At 54.1% G+C, this 16,612-nt stretch overlaps 1 protein-coding gene across 1 annotated transcript in view; it reads right to left on the bottom strand.

The window, feature by feature from the left end:
* Positions 1-16,612, bottom strand: part of rimbp2b (RIMS binding protein 2b) — a 33,704-nt gene that overhangs the window by 4,390 nt on the left and 12,702 nt on the right. The window contains exons 7-21 of the mRNA XM_047048696.1: positions 15,368-15,572; positions 14,605-14,753; positions 13,082-13,161; positions 12,500-12,609; positions 11,415-12,314; positions 8,990-9,141; positions 7,963-8,631; positions 7,633-7,782; positions 6,867-7,022; positions 4,511-5,284; positions 3,196-3,310; positions 2,511-2,618; positions 874-1,061; positions 468-636; positions 203-265 (exon numbers count right to left, since the gene is read on the bottom strand). Coding sequence (XP_046904652.1) covers positions 203-265; positions 468-636; positions 874-1,061; positions 2,511-2,618; positions 3,196-3,310; positions 4,511-5,284; positions 6,867-7,022; positions 7,633-7,782; positions 7,963-8,631; positions 8,990-9,141; positions 11,415-12,314; positions 12,500-12,609; positions 13,082-13,161; positions 14,605-14,753; positions 15,368-15,572 — 3,988 coding nt within the window. The remainder of the gene's footprint in view (positions 1-202; positions 266-467; positions 637-873; positions 1,062-2,510; positions 2,619-3,195; positions 3,311-4,510; positions 5,285-6,866; positions 7,023-7,632; positions 7,783-7,962; positions 8,632-8,989; positions 9,142-11,414; positions 12,315-12,499; positions 12,610-13,081; positions 13,162-14,604; positions 14,754-15,367; positions 15,573-16,612) is intronic.

Here is a 16,612-nt window from a genome sequence, read left to right as displayed (position 1 = left end):
CTGATTAGTAATACTGTGAGTCATACATTCAGCTATATCCTTCTCAGTCATCTTCACATTTTTATGATTTATGGATTAGAATGAACGAATCCCGAGACGGTAGCATGGTTAGAGGAGTGGGAGGGGGGGAGGATAGATGGATGGATGGGAGCAGGAGGATATGGGAGCAGGAGGGGTCAAAGGGCACCTGGGAAGAACACACCTCTCTTGGATTTTCGGGACCTGCGGTTTATTGAGCGGCCATCTTTGAAGCGGTTGCAGTTGACTTATCAGGAGGGAAAGAGAGAAGAAGACAGGAAGAGGAAGTGGAGAAGAAGAAATAAGAGCACCATCCGCAAAACACACCAGTGTAGAGAGTCGGGGGGGGGGGGGAGCGGGGAGGAGGAGAGCGGGGAGGAAACAGCGACAGAGGAAAGACAGAAGGAGGAGAGGGAGGAAGGGAGACGAGCACAGGAGAGGGGGCCTACCGAGCTTCTCTACCGGGGTGTTGAGGGGCAGGAAGCCCTGTTTGAGCAGCTGGTCCATCATGTCGTCGTCCTCAGTCTGGATCTCAGACACCATGTTACAGGGAATGAGCCCCGGCCGCTCTCTGACCTCCGCCCTGTAGAACCCATCTGTGTCCTTGTTCCCAAACACCTGACACACACACACACACACACACAGACAGAAGCATTGGTGTCAGAGTACCAGTCAGGGAACATAACCCAACTACACCCCACCTCTGTTACGAGAGGTAACGCGTGCATCCCCGTGTGTGCGTGCGTGTACAGCACGCTCATACGGTGAAGACACTTATCACCACGGCGTCATTTCCTGTGTTTTGCCTCCCGCCGCTCTAGCAGCACGCCCCTGAGCTCGCACGCCCCCCTCTACCTTGATGATCTGTCCTTCCTTGAAGGGCAGCTCCTCGTCGGCTGCGTCCGGGTTCGGGGACATGGACAGCGGGTCGTAGTCGAACAGCGCCACGAACACGCGGGCCGGCTCCTCGCCCTCAGACTCCTCGTAGTACTCCTGGCTGCGCCGCGCTCGTCCCCGCATGTGGCCACGCCCTCCGTACCCGTCTGAAACACAGGAGAGGAGGGTGGTGCTACTGCCAGGCCAGCCCAGGTGGCACTACGTCACTCCCAGGTGGCACTACGTCACTCCCAGGTGGCACTACGTCACTCCCAGGTGGCACTACGTCACTCCCAGGTGACACTACGTCACTCCCAGGTGGCACTACGTCACTCCCAGGTGGCACTACGTCACTCCCAGTTGGCACTACGTCACTCCCAGGTGACACTACGTCACTCCCAGGTGGCACTACGTCACTCCCAGGTGGCACTACGTCACTCCCAGTTGGCACTACGTCACTCCCAGGTGACACTACGTCACTCCCAGTTGGCACTACGTCACTCCCAGTTGGCACTACGTCACTCCCAGGTGGCACTACGTCACTCCCAGGTGGCACTACCTCACTCCCAGGTGACACTACGTCACTCCCAGTTGACAGGGGGGGGTGAGGCGTGTGTGTGTGTAGAAGAAGAGCCAGGTGTTTCAAAAGTACGCTTCGTTTCTTCAAGGTTTGCATTACATTTCTGGGCTATCTGATTGACGGGTCTTTTTACACACAGGTCCTATTGCTGGAGCAACGGACAGCACACACAGAGAGTCACTGACAGACACACACAGACACACACAGACAGACACAGACACACACAAGACAGAGACAGTCAGGGGAGGACAGACAAGCCAAGCTGTGGGATGCGGGGGTAATCACATGACCATGCGCAAACTATCAGAAGGGAGGGAGGGGGGGGGGTAACAAACGTTGCTGTTTTACTTTGCTTCAGGTCATACAGGAAGCGACAAACTCCCAGTTCTTTAGGTTTAGGGTTCGGAGAACAAAGAAGTCAACAGACCAAACGCCAAAGCAGCTTCCTGGTTCCATAACAGGGACGGTGAGAGGAAAGGAATGCACCTGACGGCCATAACCCATGCAACTCATGGATCCCCCATGTCGAATCAAATGCTTCGATTGGCCCTGGGAATCCCATCTATGTATCTTGTGCAACCAGAACCACAAAGATGTACTGGACACAATGAATACGTAGTATAAACATTGTGGGAAATTATTTGTAATCAAAATGTCTATTGAGATGACATCATATGGTGTGATACCAACAAGACAAGGGGGCAAGTTCTCCATCCAACATGTCTTCTTCTCACTATTCTGCAAACAACCACTCATGCAAAATCAACATACCAACAACCTGGGGGAGGGCGGGGGGGGGAGGTCGAGGGTGGATTAAGGAGAGGAGAGGAGGGGGTTTGAAGGGACATTTGGGATGTGAGGTCATAAAGGACACACAGGGGAGGGGACACTCATTCTCCATTGACAGAAACAGCGGCCATCTTGTCTAGAGTCGAGCTCGGAGCAGAAGGACCCTCCACCTCTAAACACCCTGCAGACGAACACAAGGCTCTCCGTCAACAGTAACAGTCTGCTTGAGAGAAGCTGCTCCACATACCATAGTGATGCCATTTCCTGCGCCGAGCTACACTGCCATAGTAACCATCCTCCTTGCCAGATGACAGGTTCCCCTCACTCCCCTCACTGTTACTCTCCATGGTGATCTCTACAGGAGACAGTCAACCACAGAGTTACACTCAGGGACTCCCCCCTCACTCACTCACACACACACCTGCATACACACACACACACACACACACACACACACACACACACAGACACAGATGCAAACATGGACGAAAGCCAATACACACACAGACATAATGACACACACACGATCACATGCACACTGCTTTAGCCCTCTGCAGCGACCCACGCCGGGGGGCTGGGGGGGCTGGGGAGGAGAGGACATCTGTCAGTGTAAAACAGCAAAGCTTGCGCCAACATTGACAGGAGAAGAGATCAGAATACAGTTGGCCCTGTGTGTAGACAGACGCCGACCTACTCAGATCCACCTCCACTGAAGGGCAGACATCTCCCACAGGTGTCTTTGTGGGGGGGGGGGGCACTAGTCCAGTGTCGCCCGCCCCCCTCGCCCATGCCTTTCACCTGGGGGGGGCGTGAGGAGGGGTGAGAACGTACAGGTGGGCCCTGTGATGGGCTCTGCCAGAGGAACACATGGGATGTTTGGGCAACAGCAAGGGCCCCGAGGTGGGGGTGGAAGGGGAGGTGGCCTCACTAACCAATGGAAGGGACCGTGATGGGGCGTCGCTGGGGGGCAGGCCCTCCACCGACTGGCCTCCGTCCTGAGTGGTCCATCCGCTCGGAGCGCCCGTGAGAGGGGGAGTTCCCTATGATCTTCGGAGGGAGAGAGAGAACACACGCCAGGTTAAACACACCCTGCCTGTTCCTAGCCAGAGATGAGAGAGAGAGACAGAGAGAGAGGGAGACAGAGGGAGAGAGGGAGACAGAGGGAGACAAATCACCCATTGAAAACAAACGCAAAACCCTAAGAGCAAATGATGTCACTTCCATTTGTCCTTAGGGAGGCAAAGTAAAAGTAATCAACGCATAAAATAAGGAGAACGACAAACCAATAAACCATCCACACAACCAAATCAAACGCACCCCGACACAACAACATGGACCGCGGGGTGTTTAGCTAAAGACCATTTGTTTGTTTTGTGCATGTCGGCTCCCTGACGGCACGCGCTGGGGCGGGGAGGTGTGAGCGTGCGTGGAGGAGAGGGAGATGGCTGAAGGCATGTGTGCAGGGGGGGGGGGGGGGCTGGGCACAGGCGTACCGGCCTCTACCCTGGGCCTGCTCTCTGTCGGCAGAGACTAAGGACCGACGCTTTTCCATGACTAGGGAAGCAGTGGGTGGTGGAGGAAGGGGGGGGGGGGGCGACTATTCAGCACGGGAGAGAGAGAGAGGAGACAGGAAGAGGAAGAAGCTAGGAGAGAGAGAGGTCTCACAGCTAGCGCTGGAGCCTGAGCTGGGCAGTGCACACCAGCCATAGGGACCTGGGAGAAGCAGAGCATGCTGGGAGCACAGGTCCCTCTGGAGGGGGGAGCAGTCGGGGAGGGGGGGTAGAGGGACCGGTAAATGACAGGCTAGGAGGGATGATGTCAGTCAGCTGTCACACGGACGCCTCATTGGTTGGTTGGGGAGAAGGGGGAGGGGCAGAGGAGGAGAGGGAGACCACGTGTCTCCATGTAGAGACGCCCAGCTCTCCCGGAGATGAGACCTTCTCCTCAGAGACATGAGAAACAAAAACTTCCTGAAATGGCCTTTAGATAACCAAAAAAGCTTCACTTAAAAACTCACTGGACGTTCTAGGAACGAGCAAACTAATACACAAGAAAAACTACAAATAGAGCCACCATGAACATGTAGTAACTTGCAGGTATTTTGCACAAAAACGATAAGAAATCAACGTAAAAAACGTGGAGAGACCCATAGAAAAAACTAACGGAAAGAAAAAACACCCAGGAATAAAGAATGGTTTTACTGCTTGCTGATGGAATGCACAGCAGAACAGTCTGAGTCACACACACCAGCGGCTGCTCGCTGCCCCTGACGGGCCTGGCCCTACTGTCCCTGTGAGTGAGATAGGCCCTGTCCAGCTGGCTGAACCTGGCCTGGCTCAGGCCTGCCTCCCTGGGGTAGAATCTGGGCCCGGGCTCCCGGTCCGGTCCGTAGCGGACTTCCCTGCTCCGCAGCTCCCCCACGTGGCCCGTCTTGGGGGCGGAGCCGGGCCCGTCGCAGAACTCCTCTTCCATGCTGCACTGGCGCGTCAGGGTCCTCTTGCGGCCCATGGCCAGGGCCCGCCGCTCCACCGGGCCCTCGCAGTGGATGACCCGCACGGGGGCCCGCATGGGGCCGTAACCGTGGTAGCCGCGGTAACCCAGGGAGCCCTCCTCCTCGCTGCCGCAGTCCAGGCCGCTGTCGGGGCTCTTGGTGGCCTGGCGGGCGGGCCGGCCCGGGAAGCGGTCCTCCAGGGAGTAACCGTAGCGACCGTCGCAGTAGCGGGGTGAGGAGCGCTGGCGCTGCAGGCGGCGGGAGTTCTTGTTGGGGGAGAGGTGGTGGTGGAGGGGGGGGTCGGGTGGGTACATGCGGTTCCTGCGCTGCATGCGGGGGGTACCGGGACGCCCCCCGCCGTCCTCGAAGCGGAGCCGTTGGCCCAGGCCGTCCACGCTGTCGGGCTCCTCCTCCGACACCTCGGGGATGCTGTGGAGCCGCTTGCTGCGGAGAGACCTCTGCCTCACCACCTCCCTCTGCAGGTCCCACGAGTCCCTCTCCTCCCCCAGGTCCTGCCGCCGGTAGTACGCCTGCGGCAGGGGAGGCCATCCACCACACAGCACCATCCGGGTTTCACAGTTCAGTTAAGGAGGTTTACGTTTGGGAGGATTGTATTGGTTTTTTTTGTGTTTTGTTTTTGAAGGTGTTAGAACAGGCAGGAAACAACACAGTGTGTGAATAGAAAATAAATTGGGGAGGGGGAAGACAAAATAAAGACAGAATTAGTTATTTGAGGCAATGGCCCGAGGTAACGCATGCAGTGTCATTCTGAGCAGGGAGAGATGACTCATGCTCTGAATGGGAATCTGTGGAGGGAAACAGAGGAGGGAAAATGAAAGAACTGGATGTTCCACTGAGCAGAGGTCAGAGGTCAAAGGGTTTCATGACCTTGATGATCCATCTACCGGATGACCAGTCCAAAAAGAAAAATGCTAATGTTTACGAGGAGCTGAACAGAAATGTGTCGGAAAAAAATGATAAGAGAAAGGAAAAAATCAACATGAAGTATATATATATATATATAATAGAAGCACAGATTTCATTAAAGGTTTGTTTTTACCGTAATACTGAATTATCAATTCATTTTCATCTCGTCTTGAATATGTGTTTTCTATGTGGCTTTCCATCCTACTGACAACAGCATAATATTATTTAATTGCCGCTGTTAAAATAAAACATTTATATTTGATCCAAAACATGATAAAAAAAAAAAACATACAAAAAAAACATAAAAAGTACATTCAGAACAAGCAGTCTTACACAAACAGGTAAACAGACAGACTTAGTGAACTGATGAATTTGGAAACATTGGGCAGATGCAGCATTAGAAGGTTCCATGCTGATCAACACACCAATGAATTTCCAGGTCACATGGTACTGTACACTTCTCACATCACCTCTGGCACACTTTCTTTAACTCAAGTCGACAGTTTGACATGTGCCTCCTCCCCACACTCCAAGATGACAGTTATACACACTGTACAGACAGAGGATATCATGGACACCAAGAACTAAAATTCAAAATAAATTCCATGAGACAAGACTTAAACAAAAGTGAATAGTTCCATTTAAGCCAACTCACTTAAATGAGATTCCCATATGCACTTGCTATGCCATGGCCTTTCTAGCTGATGGTACAGTACATTTCGAAAGATAATAAAAACGTTCTCCAAAGAAAATTCTAAAATCTCGTTTTTTTTTTTTTTACAAACAACAACACACAATCCAAACTTTATATCAAACAGATATTTCAAACAGGAAAACAGATAACATTTCAAATAAGAGCATGTTGAATCTTGATATAAGACATTGCACAGTAGAGTGGCCTGGCGTCATTCATGCTGGGTGGGCGGAGACACACCCCGGCGTTAGCTAAGCCTGGTGAAGCGAGCTCACAGGGGTCAGAGGTCACAGGGGTCAGAGGGGTCACAGCAGGCTGGAGAGCTCAGCCAGGCAAGGCCACAGCGAGCCTGCATGTGGAGCACGTGGAAGAGGGGCCGCTGCAGATCACATTTCCCCCCCACCCCTCCCCCGACGACCCCCCCCCCCCCTGGGCGCCTCCAGGGGGTGTGTGCTGTACCCCTCCCCCCCTCCAGGGGGCGTGTTCTGTACCTTGAGAGTGTTGTGAGAGTTGATGCTCCGCCGGCGGCCCTCCTCCAGCTGCATCTCAGAGTAGAGGTCCTCCTCGTCCTCCTCCATGATGTCAGACAGGTCCGAGCCACGGCTGCTCTCGGTCTGGTACTCCTCACTGTGGCTGTAGTGGTGGTGCTGGGGGAGGGAGGGAGGTAGAGATAGGGAGAGAGGAAGAGAGACAGAGAGAGAGAGAGAGGGAGAGGGAGAGAGAGAGGGAGAGAGAGAGAGAGAGAGGGAGAGGGAGAGGGAGAGAGAGAGAGAGGAGGGGGGGAGAGAGAGAGAGAGAGAGGGAGAGGGAGAGGGAGAGGGAGAGGGAGAGGGAGAGAGAGAGGGAGAGAGAGAGAGAGAGAGGGAGAGGGAGAGAGAGAGAGAGGAGGGGGGGGAGAGAGAGAGAGAGAGAGGGAGAGGGAGAGGGAGAGGGAGAGGGAGAGGGAGAAGGGGGGGAGAGAGAGAGAGAGAGAGGGGGGGAGAGAGAGAGAGAGAGAGGGGGGGAGGGAGAGAGAGAGAGAGAGAGAGAGAGAGAGAGAGAGAGAGAGAGAGAGAGAGAGAGAGAGAGAGAGAGGGAGAGAAAGAGGGAGAGGGAGAGAGATAAAGGTAAAGAGAGAAAGAGAAAAAGAAAGAGAAAAAGAGAGAAAGATAGAGATATTTCCCTGTCATTAACCGTGAGATTTCCCCGTGTGTCCTCTGTGTAGCTGTGATAGTGTGAAGGACACCCAGGCGTGGTGTAGTAGAGTGCAGCACACACATGTCTCCCCAGCTCGGAGCCCCGGAGGAACTCGTCCACGGAGGCGCCTCTCCGGCGGGCGTGGGGCGAGTCGTAGCCGTCCTCCTCCTCGTCAGAGTTGAGAGGATGCAGGGCGTCACCCCGGTCACTGAAGATGTTCCTCTTCTCGACCTGGAGCACACGACACAAACATCACACACCCAACGCAAGGAGCTGATAGGTCAGGGAGCAGATACCGGAACAGGAAGCGTGGCTCACCCAGGGAGGTCTGCGTCATGCCTGAGCAGGAAGTCGTGGAATTGAAATCGTATCTTTCATCCGTATTGTGTATTCTATACTCGGTGCACTCACCCGGTTTCCCTCGGCGAACACCCGCTGGGCAGCCTCCCTGGCCATGGCCTTGGCGATGGTGTTGGGGATGGGGACCCCCTGAGGCTGGGGCAGGATCCTCTGGGGCGAGGGCGACCGCCTCGGCTGGTAGTGGGGCGGCTCCAGGGTGTGTCCACGGGCCGGAGGGTGGGGCGAGGGCGTGCGGGCGTGCTCCCACGGCTGTCCGGGCCGCAGGCCCCCGCCCTCGCGATCTTTGGTTTGGGGCTCTCGGGCACTTCCCAGGGGCTTGGCCTTGGGGATGGGGTGGGTCTGCAGATGGGGCTGGGGGTGCGGGGGAGGGTGGCGCGGGGGCTGGGAGTGCGGCTGGCCGTGGGGCAGCGTGTGGGGCTGGGGCCGGGGCAGGACGTGGGGCTGGGGGTGCGATGGCGGGTAGGTCTGGGGGTAAGGGGGGTAGGTTTGCGTGTGTGCCGGAGGGGGCTGGGGGTGAGGCATGGGAGGGGGATGTGCAAGTTGCCTGTGGGGGAGGCGAGGGGAGCCCAGGAGGGTGTGTGGGATGGTGGCTACGGGGGAGTCCTGGGACTCCCCTTGTGCTGACAACGTCCTGACTATCACCTCCCGGGCCTCCAGGCCCTGGATCTGGTTCAGCTCTATCGTCACGTAGTCGGCTGTGGGGTACAGGACCTCCGCTATCTGGGGACACCAGGACAACACACAGTTCCTGAATGACTGGACTGTGACATTCACATTGTACTGTGCATTCACATTGGACTGTGTATTCACCCACCAGCAAGGGAGAGCTAGGGGAACAGATAACATACTCTCTATGCACACATACACATATCATACACATGCCATAGTCAAAATGGAGCCTGGTAAAACCGCTTTAAAACCGTTGTGTTACATCATCCAGGCCAATTGGATGAAATGCTGTTGCTATACCGCCTCTCTCCAGTAGATGGCGGTAAAGTGCTAAAGACAGAATACACGCTCCTATCCTAACAGAACTAAACATAACTAAACTGTGGGATGGCAGATGGCTCCTATGCACCTTCTGTCCCTTGGTGCACACGGCGTAGCCAATCACGTTGGCCCCGTTGGAGGTCCCGGCAGGGGTGAGGGGCGGGGGCTTCCAGCGCACCTGCAGGACCCCAGGGCTCTGGCCACAGTGAACCTGCACCTCCTGGGGGGGGAAGGGGGGTCCTGGGGGGCGGAGAGGACATCAACATCAGATGTTAGTTTGTTAACTAAACAGAAACATATAGGTACTTTGAATTTGGCCGGCGTATAATGTGAATATTGAGGATGCAATATAAAAGGGCAACTGTAGTGTCTCAATGTACAGGTGCATGCTTCACGTGCGTGTGTTTGACTTTAACTGGACACACTTCCAATACAGTTTAGACACAACCCAAAGCTAATGCATCTAATGATGCCAGTGTGTGAACATACATCAACGTGGAAACATCCTGAACTCATCCTCATCTTCTGACCCTCCCCCCCCTCCCCCCATCACACTCACACCACACACACACACCCCACCCACAAATAACACACCCCCTCACACACACCACCACACACCACACACCCCCTCACACACACACACACCCCCGCCCCAGAGATAAGTCCCACAGTGTACCTCCTCAAGGCTGCGTGCTAACCAACAGGCCCCATCTGGCCTGCTGCGCCTGTGCTCTGCAGCTCCCTGCTCCCACAGAGCCAGCGCATACAGCCAGCTGCCCAATCAGCACTCAGCGGCGGCAGCTCCCTGCCTCGTCCTGCTACCCACGTCAATACGTCTTCATCGCATTTTCTACACCGTGACTGTCAGCAGAGCAGTAGCCCTTTCACAGGAGGAGAGGAGGACTCGGAAGTCAGCAGACATTCTGGGCATTCAGCTGTTTTCAGTTTTTCATTTTTTTTAATCTTTTTCCGTTAAACCGAAACGCACGTCGGAGAGTCCGGGTTGCTGTGAGGGTTCAAACCCCGACGGGGGGGGGAGGGGTTTAAATGGGCGCCTGAAAGTAACAGGTCCCATAAATCCTACTGAAGCTCCCCACCTTCAGACTGATCTGAGGAAGATCAGAGGCCCGGATGACAACGTCGCCTCTGACTAAGCATGGCGTCCAATCAGAGGACAGGAGAGTCGCGCTTCCTGTGCCTTCATCTATAATGAAAGGTCTCCAGGCCTCCGACAGGGACGCACTTCAGTACAGTGGGGGCTCAGTCCTAAGCAGGGGGGTTTAAGGCAAGACCAAGTGCCCTTAATGAGCGTGCTCAGTACCAGGTCATTTGATGAGCTCACTCTGTGAGCGGTCGACAACTGACGCGTAAACATCACTCAGCCTAACACGCTCTAAGTCTGTAAAGCAGGCCGACGACTCGGCACAAAGAGAGAGGGAGGGAGAGGGGGAGGAGGAGAGGGAGGGATGGATGGAGGGGCAGCATCAAAGGCATCCATTGAGTGAGGACTGAAATAGCTCATGACAAGGCTGAGGGGCACAGAGTGGATCATGTAATTGGTGACTTTATCCACAGGAACAAGATCAATTCCCAGTAATTGAAAGGCTTACAAATGCAGTCTTTATCTTATCACGAGCCACCATCACATTGTGAGGTTAGGGCCCAGTGTGTTCCCAGTAATGAGTCCACACCCCAGACACACTGCTGATGCTGCTGCTGCTGACGCACAGACGCAGCTGCACACCCAGCCTGGTGCTTCTCCACCTGCTCCTCCTCCCCAACCTCCTCCTCTTACTCTCCCTCTCCCTCCTCTCCCTCTCTCAGGGTCTCAGGAAACAGCAGCCCCAGAGAGACACACACACTACTCCACACACTGAGCCTCCAGAGGTTGTCTCCTTCACCAGTTCTGTTCAAGTGCTTTTCTTCCTGAGGAGGCTGCAGCCTTGTGGAGCCGGCGTTACTTTTCATCCTGCTTTTCTTTTCCACATTTCCAATGCATCTCAATATCTTTAATCAAAGCCACAAATGCACAAATCCTTGAGGGCAACCGAGGGAGGGACGGGGTGAAAAAACTAAACAACCACCTAGGCTTGGATGTCTGTCAGGCACGGAGCTGTAAATATAATTAGCTCAAAGCTTGAAGCTTGTCAAAGCTTTAAGTAAATACAAGGCTGCTCTCACAGAACAGTTGACTTCAGATTGCCGGATGCCTCTCCACCAGATAGGGAGAGAGATCCTTCAGAGAGGGTGGATGTGTTGAGTGCAGGTTTGACAGCCAGCAGGAACTGAAGGGCCCAACCACTCTACAGAGCTCTGCTTCACCATACACAGATACACACACACACACACACACACACACACACACACACACAGAGCAGACTAGACCAGTTCTCTAGATCGTAGGAGTAGGTTGAACAAAATCCTCAAATCTACAAATGTAATTTTGTGAAACGTAAAAACATGTCAGTTACAAACAGAAATGTGGTTGGGAGGTAGAAGGAGAGAGGGCTGACCTGCAGGCTGCGTGCAGAACTCCACAGATATCTCCCTCTTGTCCCTCTGGTCCAGAGGAAGCTGCCAAGGCACCTGGTGGGACCTGGCCACGGCCTTCACCTTGTAAACGGTCATGGGCTTCAGGTTGAAGAACTGGTACTTGTACCCCCCCGCCTTGACCATGTCGTACTCCGCGCCGTTGAGGAAGATGGTGTGGCTGTAGTTGCTGTTGCTGGGCATCCAGGAGAGCTCGGCAGAGACCTGCGTGATGTTGTTAACCCGCAGGTAGTAGGGCGCCACCACCACGTCCTTCCCCACCAGCAGGGTGCAGCGCAGCTCGTCCGAGGGCCCGCGCTCCGTCACGCTCTGCACAGAGATGCGGTAGGTGCGCGTGGCCAGGTTCAGCTTCTCGATCAGGGACTTGGTCCTGCCGCCGAAGGGCACGCTCATGCGCACCTCCTGGTCCACCAGGACGTTGTAGCCGCTGACGGAGCCCCAGCCTGGAGGCACGACGGGCGGGTCCCAGCTCACGATCACGCTCTTGGCCAGCTGCTTGATCAGGCTAATGCGGCGGGGGTAAGGCACGACGTCTTCGCCCACCTCATCCACGCTCACGTCCAGGGTTCCCGTCCCGTTGCTGTAGGTGCTTCCAAGGAGGTCCATGCCCAGGCCGGCGCTGCTGCTGATGGAGGTGCGGAGACAGTCCAGCTTGCTGTCCGACAGGAGGTCGTCCAGGCAGGTGAGGGTCCCCAGGTCCATGCTCACTCCCAGGCCCAGCGCCTGAGAGCCCAGGCTACTCTGGTTGAGGTAGCTTGGCTCCTTGGTCCTCTCCCTGGAGTGGATGGAAGACGTCTCCTCGTCCTGAACCAAGTCCACGAAGTTGGAGGGGACGAGGCCTTGCTGTCCGTCCAGCAGCTCCCCTGCAGACGCACACAGCCACAGACCTCTGGTCAGGTACGCTCATGATAAACAGATTTAGATTATGCGCTTTTCCACATAAATGAAAAAAAACGAAACCAAATCTTACACATGTTCAAAATCCTATATTTATCCATTTTGAAATTAAACATAGTATATATATATATGTGTATCTCATATATCAGACCATCGTAGAAGCCATCATCGTCCATGGTTCCATACACGTACAGGTACTTCCCTGCCACCAGGGGGAGCTCTGCCTCAGGATGCTCATTCGGCCCATCGTAAGGGTTATAGCTAGAGGAAGAGAACGACACACTCCATCTCAGCAGAGCTAGAGCTCCTGGGGAAATGGGAAATCCAAACATTCGGCCCCCGAGAATCCAATTCTGTTCACATAAATATGGGGTCTTTTATATCCTGACTACAAACACTGCAGCATGCTTATGTAACTCTGTGCAAGTGCTGAGTAATATGCTATAACCCTAATCTGAAGTATAAAGTTTCTCCTGGGAAGAAAGAAACAGAGAGAGAGAGAGAGAGAGGAGGCGAGAGAGAGAGAGAGAGAGACACACACAACACAGGTGCACAGCATGGGGATTCAGTCGTATCAGGGAAACCCAATTATTTATTGCTGACAGGCCATTTTCTTTGGAAGGAAAATAGCACTGCATCACAATTTAAAGGGCGGCCTAGAACCTTTCTCAGTGACAAACTGTATGGTTCAGCAGTGCCGTTTCAGAAGTGGTTGTTAAGGCTTGTTACTCACCTGTACCGGGCTATACACAGACGGACTTTGCCAGTGAATCTGGGCCTGGACCTAGTCGTTGAGCTCAGTTGTTTTTCCATCTTAAAAGTAAAAATAAAAAAAAGAGAAAAGGAACAGTGAGGATTGGTTCCGTTCTGGGTTGCGCCAGACGCTGATAAGAAGCCCTGCGTGCGGTCTGGGTGAGGAAGCAGGAGGGCAGGATTCCTAAAGAGCTCCCTCCCCTCACACAGACTCGCCATCCTTCTTGGCAGGCGGGTGGAAAAGGGAACAGATTGGGGCCTTTCGCACCCCCGAAAGGGTCGAGTCGAGTTCCCCCTCACTGGCAGAATGATGGCTTCTCAATGCGTGCGCCCTCAGCTCTTACTGGCGCTGGTACAATGCTTTCTTATTCCCGGAACCTTGAATCCATTTCTGTTTGAAAATCAGGGTCACTTGTACTACAGCGTCTTGAGGTACTTTCACCGACAGCTTCGCCGGCTCATGTAGAACTGGCAAAGCTTGGAGGAGTGTTTTGCTGACTGATCGAATATTGGCCCAGGGTCAGACAGACAGACAGTCAGACAGACAAGGAAAGGACCAGGGTCAGACAGACAGACAGTCAGACAGAGAAGGGACCAGGGTCAGACAGACAGTCAGACAGAGAAGGGACCAGGGTCAGACAGACAGTCAGACAGAGAAGGGACCAGGGTCAGACAGACAGTCAGACAGACAGGGAAGGGACCAGGGTCAGTCAGACAGACAGACAGAGAAGGGACCAGGGTCAGACAGACAGACAGTCAGACAGAGAAGGGACCAGGGTCAGACAGACAGTCAGACAGAGAAGGGACCAGGGTCAGACAGTCAGACAGACAGACAGAGAAGGGACCAGGGTCAGTCAGACAGACAGACAGACAGACAGGGAAGGGACCAGGGTCAGACAGACAGACAGTCAGACAGAGAAGGGACCAGGGTCAGACAGTCAGACAGACAGACAGAGAAGGGACCAGGGTCAGTCAGACAGTCAGACAGACAGGGAAGGGACCAGGGTCAGACAGACAGACAGACAGTCAAACAGACAAGGAAAGGACCAGGGTCAGACAGACAGACAGTCAGACAGACAGACAGTCAGACAGAGAAGGGACAAGGGTCAGACAGACAGACAGTCAGACAGAGAAGGAAAGGACCAGGGTCAGACAGACAGACAGTCAGACAGAGAAGGGACCAGGGTCAGACAGACAGACAGTCAGACAGAGAAGGGACCAGGGTCAGTCAGACAGACAGTCAGGGAAGGGACCAGGGTCAGACAGACAGACAGACAGACAGACAGGGAAGGGACCAGGGTCAGACAGACAGACAGGGAAGGGCCCAGGGTCAGACAGACAGACAGACAGAGAAGGGACCAGGGTCAGACAGACAGACAGACAGACAGAGAAGGGACCAGGGTCAGACAGACAGACAGTCAGACAGAGAAGGGACCAGGGTCAGTCAGACAGACAGACAGACAGACAGACAGAGAAGGGACCAGGGTCAGGGGAGGGACTCACTTCGGAGAGCACGGCCCGCCCAGTGCTGCTGGCCTGGCTGCGGGTGAGGAAGGTTGGCTTCACCGACAGCAGCTCAGGCTTGTCCCCGCTGAGCTGGAGTGGGCGGATGAACTCGGATATCAACGATCTGCTCAGAGAACTGTCATTGCCTTGAGCACGGGAAAAAACAAACAAACAAAAGAAGCACTGAGACCTGGAATGCGCTAACAATATACCTGTATGACTCACACAAACACATCCACATGCTGGGTACGAATCTCCATTCTACACGATATCGTGTGGTATGTGGGCTGTAAGTAATCCAAGGTTAACCAGGCACACAGCCAGTCTAGAGTTCTACATTTCTAGGATGCAGGTTCCATGCAGTATCTGGTTGTTACAGCCAACGACAAGCCTGTGGCATGCTGTGGAGGATACAGAACATGCTCTATGATTGATTATTTCATTAGTAGCGCGGTGTGTGCCCCTGTGCGCGTCACAAGCTTTCCACGTATCCAATTTCAAGCGCAGCTGCACGTGGCTCCCGCCTCATCCGCTAAAGAGATTGTTTACACAAAAACATCTCCTGCATCACTGCAATAGGCTTCACTAAATCTTTGGAGTGTCACACACGAACACACGCACGCACACAACCTCTCAGATGTCTATAACTGCATTTTTAAACAGTGAAGTCAGGCCTTTTTTCCCCAAAGGCAATGCTCTGTGACGCAGAGTTCTGGGACAGTTAGGACACACCCGGGGTGGAGGGGTGTGGTCCACTCACCTTTCCCGATGGGGGCAGCCAGTCCGTTGAGGAGCTGGGAGAGGGTCTTGTTGGGGGAGCCGGGGGATTCACATCCAGTCAAGGGGTCGGCGCCAAGGATATCAAACTTCCCCGCCTGCAGCCGGAACTTCTCCAGCTCTTTGGACAGGAGGTTGAACTGCTCACTCTGCGTTCGACATTTCTCCTCCAGCTCTCGCACTTTGGCCTGATGACAGAGAGACACCGACAGAGAGAGAGAGAGAGGGAGGGAGGGAGGGAGGGAGGGAGGGAGGGAGGGAGGGAGGGAGGGAGGGAGGGAGGGAGGGAGGGAGGGAGGGAGGGAGGGAGGGAGGGAGGGAAAGGAAGGCAGGCAGGCAGGCAGGCAGGCAGGCAGGCAGGCAGGATCCAGACAAAAAAAGGTAGAAAGTGATAAGAGGAAAGGAAGTGGAAAAGTGTTACCAGTTAGGATGTCAACATTTGACATCTACAAACAGTTCAAGTGAAGAATGTGATACTGGACTTTTAAAATGTTTGCTAATCTATTACAGAGAGAGGGGTGTTGAAGGGGTTTCCTATCAAGCAAAACACAGACCACTCCTACACACCTAGTCTAGTCACAGTATGCAAAGATCACATGCACGGCTACAGTAAATGCACATGATTCTATAAGAGCAGCCTCTTGCTCAGAGGAAGTATGCATACCAAAAACTGCACTGTGTTCAAAGTGCGGGACACGGTCCTCAACTTCAGTGCATAGAGACAGTAGAATAGAGGCAGGGGTCATCGTGAGTCACATGACAGGCTGACAAGAGGGGCAACAGCAGTTGACAACATCAAAGAACCATGCAGTGAAACCCTTCAGGGTTGTGAAACACCGTCTCCCCTCCCGTACAGACTAGAGACAATACAGGGGCAAATCCATCCAAGGACTGCCCCTGAATGAAACAGCATTCATGAGTCGGACTCCCCAGGGTTTTATGAGGGCAGCCGATACATGGGCATAAATGGGATTTTAAACCCAAGGGTGCCCCCCCCCTCCCCTACATCTCACCACCTCAGAAGGAGACCATGGAGCTGGCAGGGTTGCCCAAAAGCCCAGCCCAGCTGCCTTGCTGCAACGTCTTTGGAGTTGTGTTAAGCACCGTGGGTGACTTTCATGCAGGCAAGTTATTGTTTGGCCGGGCATGAACATGCTGTTATAGGAAAGGGAGGGGGGGTGACCTTTCCAGTGCGCTCCCTGCGTATGATTCGATGGCTGGATGCATT

The sequence above is a fragment of the Hypomesus transpacificus genome, chromosome 24 (genome assembly GCF_021917145.1).
Source record: "Hypomesus transpacificus isolate Combined female chromosome 24, fHypTra1, whole genome shotgun sequence".
NCBI lineage: Eukaryota > Metazoa > Chordata > Actinopteri > Osmeriformes > Osmeridae > Hypomesus > Hypomesus transpacificus.
Note: the sequence above shows the minus strand (reverse complement) of the source record. Positions and strands in the feature narration are given on the sequence as shown.